Source organism: Drosophila obscura, unplaced genomic scaffold (assembly GCF_018151105.1).
Source record: "Drosophila obscura isolate BZ-5 IFL unplaced genomic scaffold, ASM1815110v1 contig_84, whole genome shotgun sequence".
NCBI lineage: Eukaryota > Metazoa > Arthropoda > Insecta > Diptera > Drosophilidae > Drosophila > Drosophila obscura.
Window position 1 is genome coordinate 498883 of NW_024542877.1, and position 20146 is coordinate 519028.

General features: G+C 47.4%; 1 protein-coding gene across 4 annotated transcripts; it reads right to left on the minus strand.

The window, feature by feature from the left end:
- Nucleotides 1–8195: 8195 nt before the first annotated feature.
- Nucleotides 8196–18130, minus strand: LOC111077379 (delta-sarcoglycan). 4 transcript variants are annotated; one of them, XM_022371633.2, is made up of 6 exons: nucleotides 17962–18130; nucleotides 12104–12917; nucleotides 11891–12011; nucleotides 10084–10345; nucleotides 8673–8796; nucleotides 8196–8534 (listed from the first exon to the last, which is right to left on the minus strand). In XM_022371633.2, the coding sequence occupies exons 2-6, from the start codon at nucleotides 12767–12769 to the stop codon at nucleotides 8346–8348; spliced, it is 1362 nt and encodes a 453-aa protein (XP_022227325.2). In that variant the 5' UTR covers nucleotides 12770–12917; nucleotides 17962–18130; the 3' UTR covers nucleotides 8196–8345. The 4 variants fall into 4 exon arrangements, with proteins under 4 accessions (XP_022227325.2, XP_022227327.2, XP_022227323.2 ...); XM_022371635.2 differs by lacking the exon at nucleotides 17962–18130 and adding an exon at nucleotides 17752–17869; XM_022371631.2 differs by lacking the exon at nucleotides 17962–18130 and adding an exon at nucleotides 17711–17869.
- Nucleotides 18131–20146: the final 2016 nt, after the last annotated feature.

A 20146-nucleotide genomic window follows, 5' to 3' on the forward strand; every position in this document is an offset into this window, starting at 1 on the left:
AGTTCTTGCAGCTGATATTTGCAGCTAAATTTCGCTGCTAAACGTTGACTGGCTGGTCGGTCATCGCCTCTGCCCATGGCTACAACTAATTTAGTTGGAACGAAATTTGCCATTACATTGGACACAATTAAGTGTTATCTGCCGTTCCCCATAAGCATTGCTCATGTCCCTTATCAATGTGGCCACCCAAACGAAACTTACTGTAGATGCCCCCCCCAAAACTCAGAGTGCCATTTCTGCAGCCACTGTCCAGTGCGTGCCCAGCATGCCCTGGGATGCCCTGGGATGCTCAGTGAACCGTGCAGCACTTGCAACCCCCAGCGATAAGATCTCCTGCGAGTAACCTTCTGTCATCCTCTGGGCGAGGGAGCCACCAAGCCACCTAGCCAGCAAGCCACAGACCGAGCCCAAGCCCGAGCAGGCGACTGTGTTAATGTTAATGTTTGCGTGCGCAAAATTATTCGCCAGTTGGTTATCACTGTTTCTGCTGCTGTTTGTGTCTCTTTGATACTCGCACGGGGGATGGCTGGGAGCGGTACAAAAATAATAGTGCATTGCGTAAGCTGATTAGCGAGCGGAATTATGGCGACCCCAATTGATGGGTTTTGTCCGAACTAATGAGCGTTCATTTTATGTTTTCAATTAAGTGATAACAGCACTGCGCAGCATAGCAGCAGCATAGGGAGCGTCCCTGTGGGAGTTGAGCTGTAAATGATACGGCGACTGACCAACTGACCAACTGAATTTTGCGGTTCATAAACCAGCACGGCCTGCCCACGCCTTGTTATTGTTATGGCCAACAAAAAAGTGCCAGAGCTTTGTTTTAGTTTTTTTTTTTGTTTTTTTTTTGTATGGTTGATGCCGCGCTAGAGCATATTAAGTATACGACAAGCGTAGCATGGAGGCTGGCTGCATGGAGGCTGGCTGCAGTCACAAGTGCAGCTGCTACCCACTTTTCTATTGTCCTTTTGCGCCCATCAGGGGCACACAGCACCCGCAACCACCCACCGCCCGCAAGTCACTGCTGTTTGACCCAAGAACGCAACGCCTGTCGACTGTTTATGGGACTGGCGGCTGCTTTGTTTAAACTTGTGTGCACAAAACTTTAACAACAACAATAACAACAGCAACAGGAGCAAAAACAGCAACAACAGCAACAGCAACAGGAGCAGGAGCAGGCAATGCCAAAATGCCATCATTACCAAGCGACAAAAGTTTGTCCTTTTACTGCCGCCGCTGCTTCTGCCCGTTGCCTGCTGCCCGCTGACTGCTGCCTGCTGCCTACTGCCTTCTGCCTTCTGCCAGTGGCAGTCATAGTCACAGTCGCAGTGGCAGTGGCAGTGGCGGTAGGAAGAACCGCAGTAACGACGCCTGAAACCGCTCCTCCCTCTCTGTCTCCCTCTCTCTCTCTCTCTCTGCCTATCATCCATGTAAAGTGCTCCTTGACTTGGTCGTGTAGGCAAATGAAGTGAACGGTTTCGGCGTCTGCTGCTGTTGCTGCTGCTGCTGCTAAAAAATAAAATACGTAATAAAGAAGAAAAAGAAAACAAACGCCCTTACAGCAGCAGCAGCAGCAGGAGGAGGAGGAGAGCTGCAAACAAAAGGCGGCAAAAGGGCACCACCCGCACACCGTCACAGTGGCCCAGGAAAGTTTTTGTACCTACCCAAAAGCCACAACGACAACGACGACGACTGTGACTGTGAATGCGACTGGTGACTGGCGAATGGCGAATGGCGACTGGTAAACTGGCAACTGGCAAAGACTGTGTGTGCCCTGCCGTGCCGTGCCGCTGACAATAGAAATGCGTTCGAAAAAGTTTACTTTATTTTGTTTTACGTTATATTATTTTTGTGCTGTTTTGGTGCACGACGCACGAGTTTTTTATTTGATTTCCGTTTGCCACACTTTTTGTGTGTCGCCACCCCCACCCCCGTGGCAGCACGGTCAGCGGCAGCCGGAGAGCGTATGTTTGTGCACAAAAGGATTAAGTTTGCGCCCCCCAAATAACCCCATTACCATACCAATCCCCACCACACCATTTGCAGCCCCTCTGCCCCAGGGCTGTGGCTGTAGTGCCATGTGAATGGTGTGAAATGGCTTCATGGGCAACCTTGGTAATGATATGGTGGACTCACATTTTGGCACGCCTGCAAATGGTCTTTATATGCACACACCTATACATCTGGCAGTGTGTAGGTGTATTTATGCTGATATTGCCACACTGAGCACTATTTCCGGCTGCCTGCCAATACTGACAGCTGGCAGAACTATGCAGCAACTGAAGAGATTTCTCTGGGTGCACATAAAACCCATTCGCCACGCCTGAATAGGCCGGCATGCGGCGGCGGTGTCTGCCTCGTTTTCCATATGGTTTCGCTCCTTTACATTCGGGTTCGAGTTCGGTTTGGAGCTGCAGCTGGAGCTGGAGTTCGAGTAAAATTCAATTGGGATAACTTTTTTGTTTTTTTTGGGGTTTTTAGTGCCTTTGACATTCTAATGCAAATGCTGATGCTGACTCCTCGAACAATTTTGGGCAAATTCTATTATTGGGTAGCCGCAGGGATCGCAGGGATCGCCATGGGTGGGGGTGGGGGTGGGAGGGCTGTGGCAATTTAAATTCAATTCAATTAAAAGCCAGTTGATAAACGAAAGCGATTGGGTTTGGGTTTGGTTTGGCTTGGTTAATGACTGCAACAACATAAATCTCCCTGCATTGTGTGGCCGGCAATTAAAATTTATCTTTAATTGGCACGTGGATCCATCCCATGGTTGACTCATTGACGGGCACGAGGACGGGCTGCAACTCCTGCTGGCTTCTTGAACTTTGCAAGCCTTATCGCGCCCGTGGGGGTGGTGGGTGGTGGCGGGGTTGCGGATCGGGCATCTAAATCGTGCCACGCAGTGTGGCGGCGCTTGGCACACCTGCCGTTTAACTTTTGAAAGGCAACTTGTAGCAACACACACACACATACACACAGCGGTACAGAGCACATGCTGGGGCGGGGCTGCAAAAGGAGCAAAATGTAATTCGGATTTAATTGCCTGTTAACACGCACTCGCGCATAGCGGGGCACGACCGGTAACAGCTCGTAAAAAAAACGCACAAAAAGGCAAAAAAAAAAAAAACAAGCGACAGGAAGCTCGCGAGCGTTAAAAGCCGAACAGCATATACACTTTACACGACCCATTCGGAAGGCGCATCTGCAAGGAAGCTCTGGGTATCTGTTGGCTCGCCAATTAGCAGCGGAGTATGCCGACGAAAGGGCACTGTAAGAGGGCACCCACTTGCCTGCCGTGTTGCCACAGCCTGGAGGTATGGAAGTATGGCAAATGAGTTAAAACAAAGGGAAACAGTTAAGCTCAAAGTGAGCAGCTCGTAATTTCAAGCGGCAAGCGGTACACACAGCACTCAAGACTCGCCCATTGTGCCGTTTCGACTTTGCCCTGGCAGGGAGGCAGCGAGTGGGCAGGGGTCTCTCAGTTACGTTTGCTGATTCAGTTTTTGGCTGCTTTTGGTTATTGGGGGCAGCATAGGACTCAGGACAGGACAGCTGGGAGCTGCAACTAATCAACTTTTGTAACTCCATGGGCCGATAAGCTGGCAGCGAGAATGCGCAAAAACTGTTTTCACTGCGCTGCGAATGTTTTGAATAAGTTTTGAATAATTTTTGCAAATTGCAAACGGAACAGCAGAAATGGCTGAAGCAACGTAGAGAGATCCCTGCGGATATACAAGCGGACACGAGTGCGAGTGCGAGTGAGAGTGAGAGTACGGGTGCTCGTGTGTCTCTGGCACAGATAGAGTGGGAGGGGGGTGGCAAGGCGGCACAAGAGAAAGAAGTGCTGAGCTGTGCATAAAGCGCAGATAGACATGGAGATATCCGGCAACTGACATTCATTACGACATAAATTCGTTTAGTTGCTCGGACTGGCACACCACACACACACATAGCGAAAGCGGAGATAAGACCACTGACTACAATTCTTCTGCTACGTTCCCTACAGGCCACAGTGCCACAGTGCCACAGCGTGCCGTGTGCTGCACCGCAAAATGCCGTAAAGTAAGTGCCGAGTCCTGGGCCAGGCACAAACCTAAATACGTTCCTTTGAGTTCAGATTGTCTGTTTGCATGCAAATAAATAAGCCAACAGCCAGCCAGCCCAACTGCAGCTCGACTTGCAGCTCCAACTGCTGGCTGAACATCTCCTTGTGGGCAGATCTCGTTTTACTTTAATAAAACTATGCAACGATTGAGCCTTGATTGATCAGCGAAGCAGGGCCAAGTCCAGTCCAGTCAGAGGGCTCAAAAACTGAACTAAATTTGCCAGCCAATGGTTGCATATATTTTCCAACGCAGTTCGGGTGGTTTGTGGGGACTTAAGACGCTGTCAGTTTGCTTGCAGGGCACCCACGTACATCCTTGCGTCCTTAACGATCAAAACATTACACAGTTTTGCTTAATTGCCCACATAAACGTCAGTTAAGGCACAGCCACATGCACAGCCACATGCACAGGCACAGGCACATGGCATGCAGGACGCACTTGACTCTGTCTCACTCTCTCTCTGGTGACTCCTTGAAGCGTTCTACGTTGCCTGTCAACACTACCAGTACCCTATACCCATTGCCCTTACCCATACACATACCCGCACTCGCACCGCACTCGCACTCGCACTTGTCTTTGTTGGAGTATTGCAACAACAATGACTTGAGCATTTTGTAAACAAATGAAACAATTAATTTGATTCCACTCTGTTACAGCCAAATCCTATTAACTGCAACGTTAACGAAAAATGTTACCCCCCCCCCCCTTTTGGGTGCCTTTTGGGGCTGGGTGGTGTTGGGCTGTCTGCTGGCTGGGGCTGAGCTGTCTGCTGGGTGGTTGGGCGCATGTGTGTGTGTCGCTGCCACTTTCATGCATACTTAATTTGTCAGCTTGACGCTGGTTTACACCCATTTTAGATACCGTTAACTAACTAACTGTTGCGTCCTGAAAGCGGGTCCTGGGGGGCGGGTGGGGGGGGGGCCAGCACACGAAGGCAGTTGACGTAGCATAGCTCGCTGGCAGGAGGAGGAGGGAGACTCTCGGAGTGTCTGAGTGTGTGAGTGTCTAGGCCAAGGGATGGCATTGGCGTTCTGCCCTGCACAATTTATGGCCGCTCACATATGGCGCCCCGCAAGGTGTGTTCATTTAAATTTTAGGACAGCTTAAGACAGGTCGAACCGTACGGTAGGTACGTACGTACCCGGCGACTCCTCTCACACACTACACTTGAGTTATGCATTGAAATTTAAACTATGCATGTGCTGGGGCAGCGGCAGCGGCAGGGTCTCGAAGGGAGTCACCTCGCAAGACTCCAATGTCAAAATGGTAGGAAGACTTTCGCGAAACTTACCTCCAAGCTGACAGTACACAGTACCTCTGTGTGTGTGTCTGGTGTGTGTCTGGTGTGTGTGTGTGCGTTTGTTAGTGTGGTAATTAGAAAATTTTATGTGATTACTCTTTGTACAGACACACACATGTACACACACACACACACATCTACACACATTGTCATAGTCGTAGACCCATAGAATGGGTTGACAAAAAGAGCGACTCCTTCCAGTAGCCAACTGGCAGCGCCAATGAGTAGAAGCAAAGTACAAAAGCGCCTATTAGAATATTAATGGAATACTAAATACACGTATAACGTCAACCAGTGTGTGCCCCATGCTACCCCGAGCCCAGACCAGACCCAACCAGACCGCATCCCCCAATTCCTGTACTCTCTCCCCAGCCACTCTGGAACTCTGAAACTCTGAAACTCTAAAACTGAAACTGAGTCTGAATCTGTAAAGATGCCAATGGATGCTCACTAGACTTAAGGTATGCCAACTGCTGGGGGGGTATAGGCTAAGACAAAGTCCAGCAATCGAACAGTTGGCGAGCCATAAATGATGGCAATGACCCATCCATTAGGTGTCTGTGGACACAGGCAAATACAGCTACAGCTACAGCTACAGCTACGTGCAACTGCGTGCAACAATATGGCGAAGCTTTCAAATCAAATTGGCAGAGCGCGCGCTGGCTGTTTTGTTACATTCACTGCTGCTGGGCTGGGGCAAAAGCAAAGCTCTTTGGCTGCCAAGCTCGTTGGTTTTTCAGCTCAAAGCAATAGCCGCAGAGCAGGGAACTTGGCTCACAGAATAACTCAATTTACTTGCACGAATGCCGAGGCAAAAGAGTCGTCGTCGGCTACTGTCGTCGTTGTCGTTGTCGTTGTCGTACTCATCGGCAACTCCCACAACGCCGAGGACTACGATAACGAGAACGAGGACTAGGATCACGACCACATCGTTTGTCCTGGCTGGGCGGCTGCGGTGACCGTGTCTGCGTTTTGCCCGTCACTGCCATAGCCGTCGTCGTAGTCGTCGTAGTCGTCGTAGTGCTCGCTTAGACGCACCCACAAAAGGCACTTCAAAGCGCCATTCAGTTCAATTGAAGTGGTGCTAGAAGAAGGCGTTAACCAACGAGCACTCGGCTTGAGTCTTCGTTTGAGCGCTTTGCCTGTAAAAAGTGCGCACAATCCCAGCCGTCGAATAAAAAATCCGCATGTCCAACCAATTGCAGGGACAAGGCCCTACCATACGTCCATACGTTCAACGTACCCGTACCCGCGTTTCCCTTTCCCTGTTCCCTGTTACCCATTGAGACTGTTAGCCATCTAATAAATTCATATATGTACATGCTAGCATATAATACGAATATTCCCCCACACACATATGGGTATTTATTATTTACTCATCATATATTTCTCTTGAAGTATCTTGCAGTGTGTTACAATATATTTGATGTATATGGTAATATTCCAGTTCACACATACATACATACATATGTATATTCTCTAGCTTATCATTTGTCTATAAGTATGTATAAACATTACGTGTCCTAATCGTGCTAAAAAAAAAGGAGCAATATATTAAATTTAAATTTATATTTAATGCCTTGCTAAAAGCACACATTACACATTTAATTGTTATTATATTTATATTTATATATATATTGTATGTATATCTCTATTTATCAGTTTCTATGTATATCAGTGTTGTCTCACACACATGACAAATTCAACGGCAATTTCATATTTCAACTCTATTCGTATTCGTATTCGTATTCATATTCAATATTCATATTCATTTTATCTATATATATTTTATGTATATGCAAACCCAGATTTATTCTTCATATGCATATCGCGATATTCATAGATTTATATTCTGTATATTCGTATCGTTAATATTACACACTCGTACACATTTATGGATATAATAATAATAATATAGCTCTTGCGATTCATTGGATGATATTTCATTGTCTTCGTATTGTGTGTTAGTGCCAGTTGGTTTTTTTTTTTTTTTGTTGTCTTGGATTATTCATTCCGCGGATAGTTGCCATACCTAAATACATATTCTCTTCTCTTCTCTTCGTTTCGTTTCTTTTATTTTCTTAGCTGTTAGTCGTTGTTAGTCGGGGTTTTAGCTACTGTTCAAAATGAAAGGAAATACAGTTGGACAGTGGGAAATAATTTCTATGTACACACATCTTTTTGGGTTAAAATCTACATGCAGAAAAGCAAAGATAAAAAGAAGTATGCCGCATTCCGTTTCTCGCAATGGATCTGTACAAGCTAACAAAGTGAAATATCTGGCAACGGTCTAGGACCCATTCGATTCGATTTAACTGATCCTTTGGCTACGACGACTTGCCAGTGTTAGGGCTAGGTAGGCACACATTTACAGGGGGGTATCTACTACACATACATATTACATACAGTTCTCTATTATATAATATATTATATTATTCCCTACTATATATTCGGATGACTCTGATGGGATGGCTCTTGTGCGCGTTTACTGCTTGCATTTTTAATATAATAATAATTATAATAATATATATATTTATATGTATGTTTGTGTGTATTGTAGGATATGCCTGTGTCGCTGAATTTGCTGTTTTTTTTATTATATACTAATACACAACATCCAAGTGTCTAAGAAGCTCTTGATTTTGTTCTTCGAATACAGGTTCAATACTAACTATTTTATGCAGGGGAGTATTTATTTGTATGCAGGATGCTGGTTGCAGCTATGTATCGTATGAGTATGTTTCTGTAGGAGTTTTTCCACTAGCATATACTTTTCACTTCCATTCACTTCACTTCACTTCACTTCATTATGTTTACCAGTTGGCATAAGCATCAAACATATGTATTTGATGGGTGCTTTAGCTTTAGCTTTCCACTCTCCAGTTTTAAGTTTCGCCATCGTTATGTGTGGCCGATAGCCAGCGCTTGTTGCTGTGAGATCACCTGCATACCGTGGAATCATCACCGGCGCATATCGAGTGCGGGGCAGCCAGAAAGAGTTTGCCATTGGAGCAGGCGCACAGCTGGAAGACGCGATGCATGTGTTCCCGACTCTGGGCAGTGCCCATTATGGGTGGCTGTGCCGTGCGCAAATTGGGCATCAGGATTTTCGATGACTCCAGTCGCACCTGCAGCGCCATAAGCAGAAAGAGACAGGGACAAGGTCATCCAAGGTGCAACCAACTGCAGCCACTGTGCAAGTACGTGTACGAGTACGTGTACGAGTGTGGGTCCCCATGATTTAGGGCACTATTAATCATACTTACGCTTCCGTCAAGTGATCGCAGCTTCACATCGTTCAGGGCCACGACATCAATGGCGCCCGCACGTGACTGCAAATTGATGTCCTTGGCCGCTGCCATCTTCAACTGGCGCGTCGGTGACTCAAGTCTGCAATTAAATCAAGCCAGAGATGAGTTGCGGCAGGGCTGAATCCTAATGGAGTGGAAACTTGCACCGCAATTGCGGTGCAGTCCGAATAAATGACGCTTTAAAAATATTGCAATTTCAATTGGGAGCCCAGGCGGCGGCACCTATGGCCAAATGCAATATAAACTCATCCTGCGGTATATGTGCGCGGCGCCAGACAATTTTAATTTCCATGAACCAACAGGCAGGCAGCTATCACCAAACTTGTCAATGAAAATGTTATTACAAGCGGCCGATCCTGTTAATGGTTCATATGTACATATGTACACACGGGACATGGGGGGCACGGGGCACGGGGCACGGGGCACTGTAAAGCATAGATGGATGGGACCCCCCGCGCCCGTTACCCAATCGAATTCCCCAATCCCAATCCAGTGCGCGCTGTCCAAACAGGACCGGCGGGGGGCAAAGAGAGAGAAAAAAAAAGAAACTGTGTGTTGGGCCCCTTTAGCGCTTTTTAATTCAGTGCCAACGTTTGTATACATTCATACAAATGTGTGTAAATATTTTCGCCAGCAACTCTGCGCTTCGGCGACACCTAGCGGTGGGGGCGGGGCAGCCGGCAGCCTGCAGGTTGCAGGTGCAGGTGGCAGGTTCAGGTGCAATGCATTGCGAACACCAAACACAAACACAAACAACACCTGTCCCCTCGCCACACCCACACACCCATCACACTCACACTCACACTCACACTCACACTTGGCTGCGATTTGTGGGTGGTGCGGGTGGTGCGGATGACTGTTTTTTTGTTGTTACCGCAAGAGGTGACGTTGACAGAGGCGCACGAGCGCAGCTGAGTGTTTGCTTTTAATTTTTTATTTCTCAGATTTCCTTTAACCCTTCATGCCTGCCCGCCGACTAATATGCCACAGCATGCTCGCCCGAGTGGGCTCTATCGACTCTGTCGGTGTGGAGAGTGGGCTGGCCGGGCTTCGGGGCGCTCCTGCCGGGCTATGAATTCCGCAAAATTTATTACAGTCATTGAATTTCAACACAGCACAGGAAAGGACAGGAAAGGACAGAACAGAACGGCGGCAAATGGCCTGGCTGCAGTAGATTGGCTTTCGATTTAATTTACTTTAATTGGTGCTGGTGCTGCTGCTGCTGCTCCTGTTCCTTGTTGCTGGCTTTTGCCGTAGAACCATGCTAAGGATGTTGCGATCGGTAAATGAAAAAACAAAACTCCCCCATGGTGAGCAGGAAGGGACTGTGGGTCCCTGGTCTTGCACTCTACTGGCACTTACTTACCTCAGCTCCCGGCCCGGCTCGGCACGCACATGCGGCGTCTGCACAGAGGCCCTGAAGACGGCGCCACCCTCGCCGTCGATCCGCAGCGAGTGCGCACCGACTGTGACTTCTTTTCGATTAACGGAAAATAGGTTTCGTCCATTCGTATCGTTGATGCGAAATGTCGCCGCCAGGCACTCGAACTTATCGTGTCCCAGAAATAAATGATTCTCAATCATACCATTCGCGTCACGTGTATTGATTGAAAAATTACGTGATGATTCTGTTGATGGTAGCGACGATGGGCCCGGTACCGTGGTGATGGTGGTGTTGGAGGTGTCGAGGCGCATAGAAGAGAAATGAAATGAGAAACAGAGAGAGAGAGAGAGATGTGATACAGTGAGACTCAGAATTGGATTGCTATTTTTTTTTTGGGGGGCTGGGGGGAGTAGAATGAGCAATTAATCTAAAGGGTAATTTTATCCGTAATTGCAATATAAATAAGCTAATATACAAAGGCAGAGACACAGGCAGAGACACAGGCAGAGACACAGACTATACACACACACTCATGCACATGGCAGTGCGTAGTTAAGATAGCACGTAATAAGATAGCGGAAACGGAAATCAAATTTCAGACCTCTCCCAGTCTCCCCCCAACGTCTAGCATTGTCTCAGGTCGCGTTTGGAGTCGCATTGCCATTGCTATCAGCAATCAGACAACCAGCCCCAGCAGCTACCTGCCCCGGCTTGGCCTGGCCTGTCCTGGCCTGGCCTGTCCTGTCCTGTCTCTTCTTGTACTATCATGACCCATCACCCATTCGCCATTCGCCATTCGCTATTCGCCATTTCGCCATCTACAAACTACTATGTAGCATTCAGTGTGTCCCGTACCCACTTCCGTGTGCGTGTCTGCGGTTGTTGCTTATCGCTGCGGGAAATGCCTTTGCCTTTGCCTTTACGTCTTCACTTCTCTTCACTGCTTTTGCCACGTCTCGTCGACACATGGGCACGCAGGTCCCTTGGAAATCGCATCCGTCTTCTTTGGTCTGGTCGTGCATTCATATGGGCTATCTGTAATTGTACATCTTGTGCCAGCCATCAGCTGCTGCTGCTGCTGCTACTGCTGCTGCTGCTGGTGCTGCTCCTTGCGGAGCACCAATAGCCCCGATCTCATTTGTGGGCGCTTACTCGTTCCACGTTCCGTGCGAGCAACATTGTTGATATCTCTTGATTTATGCCCTGACTGGCAACGGGGCACACATTTGTCGTAGTCTCAGTATCAGTCTCAGTCTCAGTCTCTAATGTTCGTATGCCGCATCCATGTTTAATCTCAGCACGCAGTTGCCCTTAAGCAGATGTAAACACACCACACCTGAGTCTGCATAAAGGCGATGAGGGCGCAGTTCATTAAACATGCGCCAAATGCCATTCAGCCAGTCATCGGGGGCAGCTCAGTGCAGCGGCAGAGCACAGCCACCAGAGACTACAACAACAAAGCGCAACAAAGCGCGGTCGGTCACTTGCATGACTTTGACATTTGGCAGATGGGAAGGTCACAGCGGTGACGTGACCCTTTGTGTGTGCTCCCCACACCACCACCCCACCAGACTCGTCTTTCTATAGCAAAGATAACAGCTATAATATGGCCTATAATATGGCCTAATGGAGTGGCAGCAGTTGGCTGCATGAAATCTTAAAATTTATGAAATTAATATTAATGAGGGAGAGGTGCTCTGTTCTGTTCAGTTGAGTTGGTTCAGTTGATTTCTGTTTATGACGTTGTCTGCTTGCATCTAATCACTCAATAATCAATTCGCACACTCACCTATCGATAGGGGGTGGCCAGGCCTCGAACGGATTGTTGATGTGCGCAGCATGTCCATAATTATCGCTGTGCCCGACAGCTGTATGCCATTGGGTAAGATTTTCAGCTGTCCCATGCCCTCCTGCAATCGATGATAGGAAATTGATCAATTAATACCGTTGAGTGTGGCGTGTGGCACGTGTGGCACGTGTGGCTGCCGCCTCGCTTACGTACCAATGAGAACTGCATCACTTTGATTATCCAGAGGGTGAGCACCAGATTGGTGACAATGAGCAGCATCAGCAGCAGCAGCAGCGCGTACAGGCACTTCTTGCGCCATCCGATGAGTCCCAAGTATGTCTCAATTCCGCCCGCGAAACCATCAACGTTGCACTGACCTGTCCTGGGCCCAGCAACGCCACTGCCACTGCCACTGGCTCCAGCTGCAGCTGCAGCAGCAGCACTGCGACCACTTCTGCCGCCCCGTCCATGCCCGTGCCCGTGCCCGTGCCCGTGGCCGTGTCCGTGACCCCGGCCATGACCATGTCCATGGCTATGGCTGTGAACGTGACTGAGCGTCGCTTTGCCTGGCGTTGCTGTCACTGTCGTCATGGTGCCTACCTTTGTGGACGATTGGATGTTTGCAGCTGCAATCCCACTTCCACTTCCACTTCCGCTTCCGCTTGCTCTGTTGCTGTTGCTGCTGCTGTTGCCAGCTGTCATTAGGCCAAGATTGTTGCCAGCTTTGTTCGGCTTCTTGGGCGTTGTACCCGTCGATAATCGCTTTTGCCGCTTCTGTTGTTGCTGCTGCTGTTGCTGCTGCTGTCTGCTACCTTCACCGGAACCGGAACCCGCCTTAAGGTGCCGCGTAGTTGTCTCCACGCTGCCGTCACCCGACATTGTTGATGGTTTTGCACCGCCACTACTGAGATATGCTTAGCCCCGCTCTGGACTCGTGCATCATTTGGACGTTTTTCTTTTTTTCTTGATTTTTGAGTCTCACTTTGCCGCTCTGCTTTGGGGGTTTTAATGTCTGCGCGTGATCTGCCTGCGGAAAGCGAAAGAGAGACAAAGGTTTGAGTATTCACTTTCCTGCTGCGACCTATGGGTTCTATGATTCGATTGGGCACCCAAAATGAATGCTCCCTGTGAGCCTGGCACAGCCTGAGTGTTCCAAAGATATATTGAAGCATGTAATGTACATGGATATTTTTTTGTATGGGTAACCATAAATCTCTGCAATTGCAAGAGTAATGTGTGGCCATTCCTTTGTGGAGTGCCGGGCAGATGAGCTGCGGCAGGCAGTGCATGGTGGGAGAAGCATTAAAATATGTAACAGGCTGTTGCAACCAGCCTTCACTGCGTCGAGCTAGCTACAGCTACAGATGCAACTGCAACTGCATCAGTTGATGACTTTAGTGGTGCCAGCTGTTGGCGACTTCACACGTGCAGCTTCTTAATTATGCATGTCTGCAGCTGCAGCTGCAGCATACACCTGCACATATATGTATGTATGTATGTATTTGCAGCAGCAACAGTGCCACACAATGTGGGTGTGCATGATGCATTTACATGCATGAGCTCCATGGAGAGCTATGGAGCTGACGCCACCAACGACCCAGACCGTGTCTGTGTCTGGCTCTGGCTCTGGGTATATATTTATTAAACCATTCTGTCAAAAGAAATCATAATAAATACAATAAAAAGTCATAAATGAATAAATTATACACTTTTTTTGCTCATGAGGCTCATAAATAAATAAATAAGTAATTCTAGAGTTGCGAGTAAATTATTTTCCAGCCCTCAAACGGCATGGCATACGTGGCGTGGCATGGCCTACATGCCACACACAGACTGATGTCAAAGGTAATCTGTTGAAATCACACTCTGTGGCTGAGTAGCAGTCAGTAGCAGTCAGAGAATGGAGCTGTGCATTCTCAGCCAATGAAAGGTGCGTACCATACCCCCCAGGTACCAGGTGCGTTCACTCAAAAATAGTTCACAAATTGATCATGATTTTTGGAATTGTCAACCATCTAAAATTAGAGGACTGTCGTAGCACGCAAAGCGTCGCGTCGCGTCGCATCTCCGATCTGTTCGCTCTCTACACTCACAGAAAAAAAATGGCATAACATATTTAAATTATTCGGGTTTTAAAAACAAACATGGGGAAATTAAAAAGAATTCACATTGATGCAAATATAATTGAATTTAAAAAAATATTAAAAAAAAAATATAAATATACAAAAATATAAAACACTTTAAAACATAGAAAGAATATTAAATTTAAATAAGATGCATATTATTTGAATATAAAAATAATTCATTTAAATATGAATTGAAGTAAACATCAAATATGAAAATTTAAATCAATTATTTGGCCCCTTTTCTTGGCCACTTCCACTCTCGGTGAAAATCTGTTGGCACAAATGTTTTAATCGGAGTGTAACTATTTGATGCTCAGTGATATTTTCTCTGGGTGTAGGTCTTTCGCAATGCCTTCTTGACAATCAAGTCGAATGGAGGAATGGACGAATGGAGGAATGGCCAATGAAATACATTTTGCGCGCTGCGCTCTCAATAAATGTTTATAAATAAATGTATAGATAATTCTTGTTGGAGCAAACTTATTTTTATTCATTTCGTAAGTACATGAAGCGCTCCGGCATGAATGATGGTCTCAGTTAGTTCCATATATTTTTTGGCTTGAAGGCCTACTGAGCATAGGAATTGCCCTGCCCTGCCCGTAAGTATATTTTTTGGCGATTTATATTCTAAAGAATAATGGGAATCCTCTGTACACAATCTCTGAGTCTCCCATCCATGACCATGGGTCTGCTATTCTGCTATTTGTTTATGTTTATCATAATGTTTATACAGTCTGCGGCGGCAATTACTTCAATTGTTTATGGAGCATTTTAGTGCATTCTAATCGGTAAACAAAATGGCCCAGACAGACGGAGAGACAGACACCCCAGCCCAAGCGAATTGATAATTACAATGGAGGCAATTAAATTTGGGGATTTGTGATCTTCAGATCAGCCTTTCATTTGCTCGTTAGGGTCTGTGGAAATTGTGTTCATGTGTGGTTGGAATCGATACCAAAGGTTTAATCTTCCAGTTAAGGACAAAAGGATTAAGAGTTAGCGGAATCAGAGTCAGAGTCAGCGTCAGACAGTGGGGTATTCGGTGGTGGTATTGGCATGGGAATATCCGGCAATCAAATAAAAATAAATTCATTTAAATTGCGAATCACAAAGAGCACAGAGCACAACACAGAACACACAGAGAGCAACTAAAGGGGAATATTTGGGGTTTATCTGACCAAAGAGCAAAGTGAAAGATAAAATGGAAAGGTTAAACCATGCGATGGGGCTGTGGGGGTGTGGGGTAGCAGGGCAATGGATTATTTTAAATGCACTTGATACATTTTCCCGCACTGATGCGCACCATTCCCGCCAGGCAATTAAGATGAGTAGCATATGCCCATTTAAATATTCCCATACACAAATTATTTCCTATTTAAAGATTCTTTTAATTTAAAGCAGCCAAAGGCGCAAGGCCCAAGCCACAGATGCAAGCCCGAATGGGTGCCAATTCCAATTCCATTTTCATTCTGCATGCGGCCTATACGAGACAGGATAGCAGAGGGGGTAGGGGGGGCCCAGCAAGGATCGTGCTCCGTGAATTGTTCAAAGGAGTTGAAGTTGATTTAGTATCTGCAGACAGTTGGTCGGTTATTACACGCACCCAAATGGCGGGGATCAGGATATGCCGGCATGGAGGAGCTGGTGACGACGATGGAATTACGACACTGGAGAGTGCCATATAAACTCCATTGGGGGCTACAACTACAAACAGCATCACGTACGCCACGTTACAGTTACAGTTACAGCAAAAGTTACAGTCACACACACATGCACAGTTGCCGCTTACAGTTACTTAATTTGGATGCTTCCGCTTTTGCTTTTTTGGCTTTGAGCAGCTTGCAGCTTGGAAGCTACCCCTCTGTTGCCAGTTGCCAGTTCCCTGTTCCCCCCGTTGCTACACGTTATTTGCAGTATGGCATTAGTACCCATGTACCCATGTACCTACAGAAGTTTTGGCCGCTGCACATTTTTCCGCTTACATTGTGTAAGTCATAGGAAATTACTGGCCAAGTCGTGCGTACTCCAAGATATGCTACACAAGAGTGGCAGAGAGCAGCAAATAGTATGAGGGATCATATCCGATATCCGTCTACGGATATCTGTACGTATATGTAGCCACACATAAGTGCACTGACAAATCGAACTGCCCCAACATGCCCAGGGAGAGTGCATTAAGTCGGCGCCAGCTCCAAGGACATCGCTGGCTAAAGTGCATTTGTATGCGTACAGTGGATTTATGTAGTGTGTGGACACTACCCGGCCTCCCTGCCTTCCTCTCGGAAACGGCAACTTATGAAGTTGCTTAAAAGTCCTTGGCAGTGGGTAATTAAAAGCGAAATGGGCTTATTTCGAGCCGTGCCCTGACGACAGCCCTTTCCAGTCTCCCAGTCCACAGTCGGACTGCAGACCAGACCGCACCAATGGAGTTGGATTCGGCTGTCGGCTGTCGGCAAGGATGTCAGAGATGGAAACAGGTGCCGGCCAGCGCCCCCAGCACACCCAGACCGACACTGAGACGGTCCGAGACTTGGTTTGACTCGTTTATAGAAATAAACTCGTAAATGGAAAGTATTGCATTGTCCTGCTATTAAGTTATCAACAACGACGGGAACGGACCCAAAAACATAGACGCATAATGAGACACAGACACAGACACAGACATGGGACACAGATGGCGAGACCCACATACAGTATGCATATGTGACCAGCCAAAGGGTTGGACTCCCTATCTCCCTCTCCACGTTGAGGTTGAGCCAGCCGGCTGTGCTGTGTCACGTTCCGGACTAGGGCATGGGCATGGCATGGGTACTGGACATAGTCCTACTGCTACTCCTAGTCCTAGTCCTAGTCCTAGTCGTGGTCGTGGTTTTTGGAATAATGCTCCTCCAGCTCTGACTCTGAGTCCGGGACTTCGACTCTTGGAACCGGCACAGCAGTTTCATATTTTGTTACAATTTCATGTTGTGTTTTTGGGGTGGAAGGTGGAAAGGGTGTAGGTTGGTTGTAGTTGCCACATTTAATGGCGCTCGTACGTTTTGGTAAGCACTGCCACTGCCACTGCCAAAGCAGACAACACTTGTTGTCATTGTTGTACGTATGTATATTGTTATGTCCTTGTTGCCGCCTGCAGGACATTTTTATTCCAATCATGCGTAAGTGCCATAGGGAAGCCAAAAACCTTAAATTTCCACCACACCACCACGACACCACCCATACATAAACTAATATCTTTTACTGCTCTATGAGCCCTCTGCTGTGCCAACGGGCCTAGCCAGTTACAGTTGTAGAAAAAAGGGACATTGCAGCCGAAAATGATTTAAAATTCTCTCTCTATTTGTGGGTCTATTTGTGCAGCAACTATTGTGCATCAGTGTAGATCACTGCATGTCTTTTGGAGCCCAACAACTATTTACTTATCGCTGGCAAAGTGTTCCAGATTTATGCCCAGCAACTGCAGGACAATTTTTAGTATTTTTGACAGCGGAAAGTTTGCAGATCGGTGATCGCTGATCAGTGATCAGTGATCAGTGATATCTTGGCATAAAATCAAGCTAATATTTTTGCACGTAAATATAGCAAATGTTTCACCTAATTTCAATGTCAAATAGAAACAAAGAGCAATAACTTTGTTTTTTATTTAAGGCACTGAGCAGAATAAATGGCCACTTGGCGGGTATTATGACATACATACACTTATATAATCATGGAGAAGCGCGATCTTTGATCTCTGACCTTCACAAACACTGCCGATCAGCAGCAGTCCAAGAACACGGCCAGTCACAATGGAAGCCACTCAGATCACACAGCACGTCACAGTTCGCACCATCGCACCACCACAGAACACAAAACACATAAAACATAAAACACACACAAAAAAAGCACAAACAATTTTAGTTTTGTTTTTTCTTAGTTTTTTTTTTTTTGGTTTTTTTTTTTTGTTACCGCTTGAGAACAAATCTTTGAGAAACTTGAGAAATTTGTTCTTTGATTGATTTTTACGCCAAAATGCCGCTGACGTATGCGCGTACGGGTTACCGTACTCGTACACGCTTGCACAAGAACTGATGGCAGGAATCAGTGTGCCGGAATGTTAGCCATTCCGTCCGTTTAAGATACAGCGGCAGCCAGTCGCCAGTAGCCGCTGCCGTTTCTGCTGCTGCCTGATGTTCGGGCTGATGGTCGGGTCCATAAAGCTTTCGCCGAACAACCAGCCAAAAGTTTCACTCAAACATGGGTTGGCTGTGGCCAAGTAGCTCGTTTCTCGTATCTCGGCTGCTCGTCCCACGGCCACGGCCTCGTCTTTGCTCGGGCACCACTCGACGCGACCCGACCCGAGTGGCACGGCCCTCGCCCTCGCTATCGAGTCGTTCCGGTTTGTTTACGTTTTCGTGTACCGAGCACCGAGCACATGGCTCAGGTGCCCGATGGATGCATTCAACACGTGGCTGGTACTACAATGCGCACGTGTTGCTGCTGGCCAGCTAGCTACCAGCTACCAGTAAGGTCTGGGCACGATCATGCACGTATATCTTCATCCGAGCACCAAGAATATCTGCGATGTGGCTGTGGAGGCTGTGGAGGGCTTCCAGCCCGAATTGGAATTTAAATATGCATGGTCTGGTGCACCGATTTCACATGTTGCTGCCATCCATTGGCCGTCATATCTGCTTGCGCTATGTCGTTAACTCCTTAAGCTCCATTTGGTGTGAGCCCGGATATACATACGTACATATATACGTATGCCTCGCACTCTCCACTGCACGCCCTGGTATGGGTACGGCTATGGCTATGGCAATGGCTATGGGGTATGAGGAAAACTTGATTAAAGTTTCGCCAGAATGCGTAAATTATTCATTGTATTCGTATACTCGTATGTGTATCGGTAAGAGAGAGAGTGAGTGAGAGCGAGGGAGAGTGGGTGTAATAAGCCGTCGCTTTTTACACTTAGTCAAGGGATTCAAAAACCTTGGGGTGTGGGTGTGTGGTGTGGGTGTGTGTGTGTGGGCTTGGGTTGGCTTTTTGCTCTTTTCTAAGTTGGACTACCCTTACCCCCGGCTCGCTTTCATTCCCATTCCTATGCCCATGCCCCTGCCCCCCTGCCCATGCGTATTTATAAATTAAAAGCGTGTTCATCTTTGGCCAAAGTTCATAATTTTTGCGCCTTCATTAGGAACATGCTCGCAGGGGCAGAGACCGCCGCCGCCGCCGCCGCCTGGCATGACAGCCACACACACACCCACACCCACACCCACACACACCCTCATATGTATGTTTATACACTTGTGTGGAATGGTGTCCCTGGTCCTTCTAATTGTCTTTGCCAACAGCTGCTGCTCGCAGGCTCTGGGCGTCGTCGCCGCCCCCTTTGAATAGGACGTGGATCAGGTGCGGAACAGCGTCCAGACGGGTCTCAGGTCTCGGGGCCACGTGCCAAGAATTGTTCCCTGCTGATCTGGCGACGTAAATTTATTTGGGGCCGATCAGGTCACACATCGGAAGTACGCTCCTCGCTTTCCTGGCAACACAAATTGGGCGAAAAAACACACCAAAACGCTGGACGTACCGCCCAGCTCTACCACTTGTCTTTGACGTTGTGTATTGTTCAAATCTGCTGCCACTTTTTCCAGCTACTCTGCACACGTCCTTTTATATATACATATGTGGAATCGCATATGTTGTGGTGTGTGTGTGTGTGTGTGTGTGTAGGATGGGTGTGGGTGGTGGTGCCCAAAAATGCTTTTGTAGTGCTCCAAGAAGGAACTTCGCAGTCTAAATCGCTGTCACAGTCGAAGTCGCACCCACTGGCAGTCAGGCAGCCAGGCAGTCATTGTGGAAGTTTAAGTTGGTACGCCCACAACACACCCACATCCCTGCTGCAAACAGTGTTAACCCCACACCGCCACCACCACCACCCCACACATGTTAATTGTTCTCCGCAACGGGGGCACGGCTGGCAGGTTCGTTGGTTCGCTGGAACAGTTGTCGCCCGCCCCACTATTTTGCTTGCCCTTTTATGAATTTATAATTTTAAAACTTGTTTTCAACTGGATTTAGCTCTTGGATTTGGCAGCAGAATGGCCCAACTGGAAAAATAATGAGGCAGGCAGCCTGGCCTGGCCTGCCATGC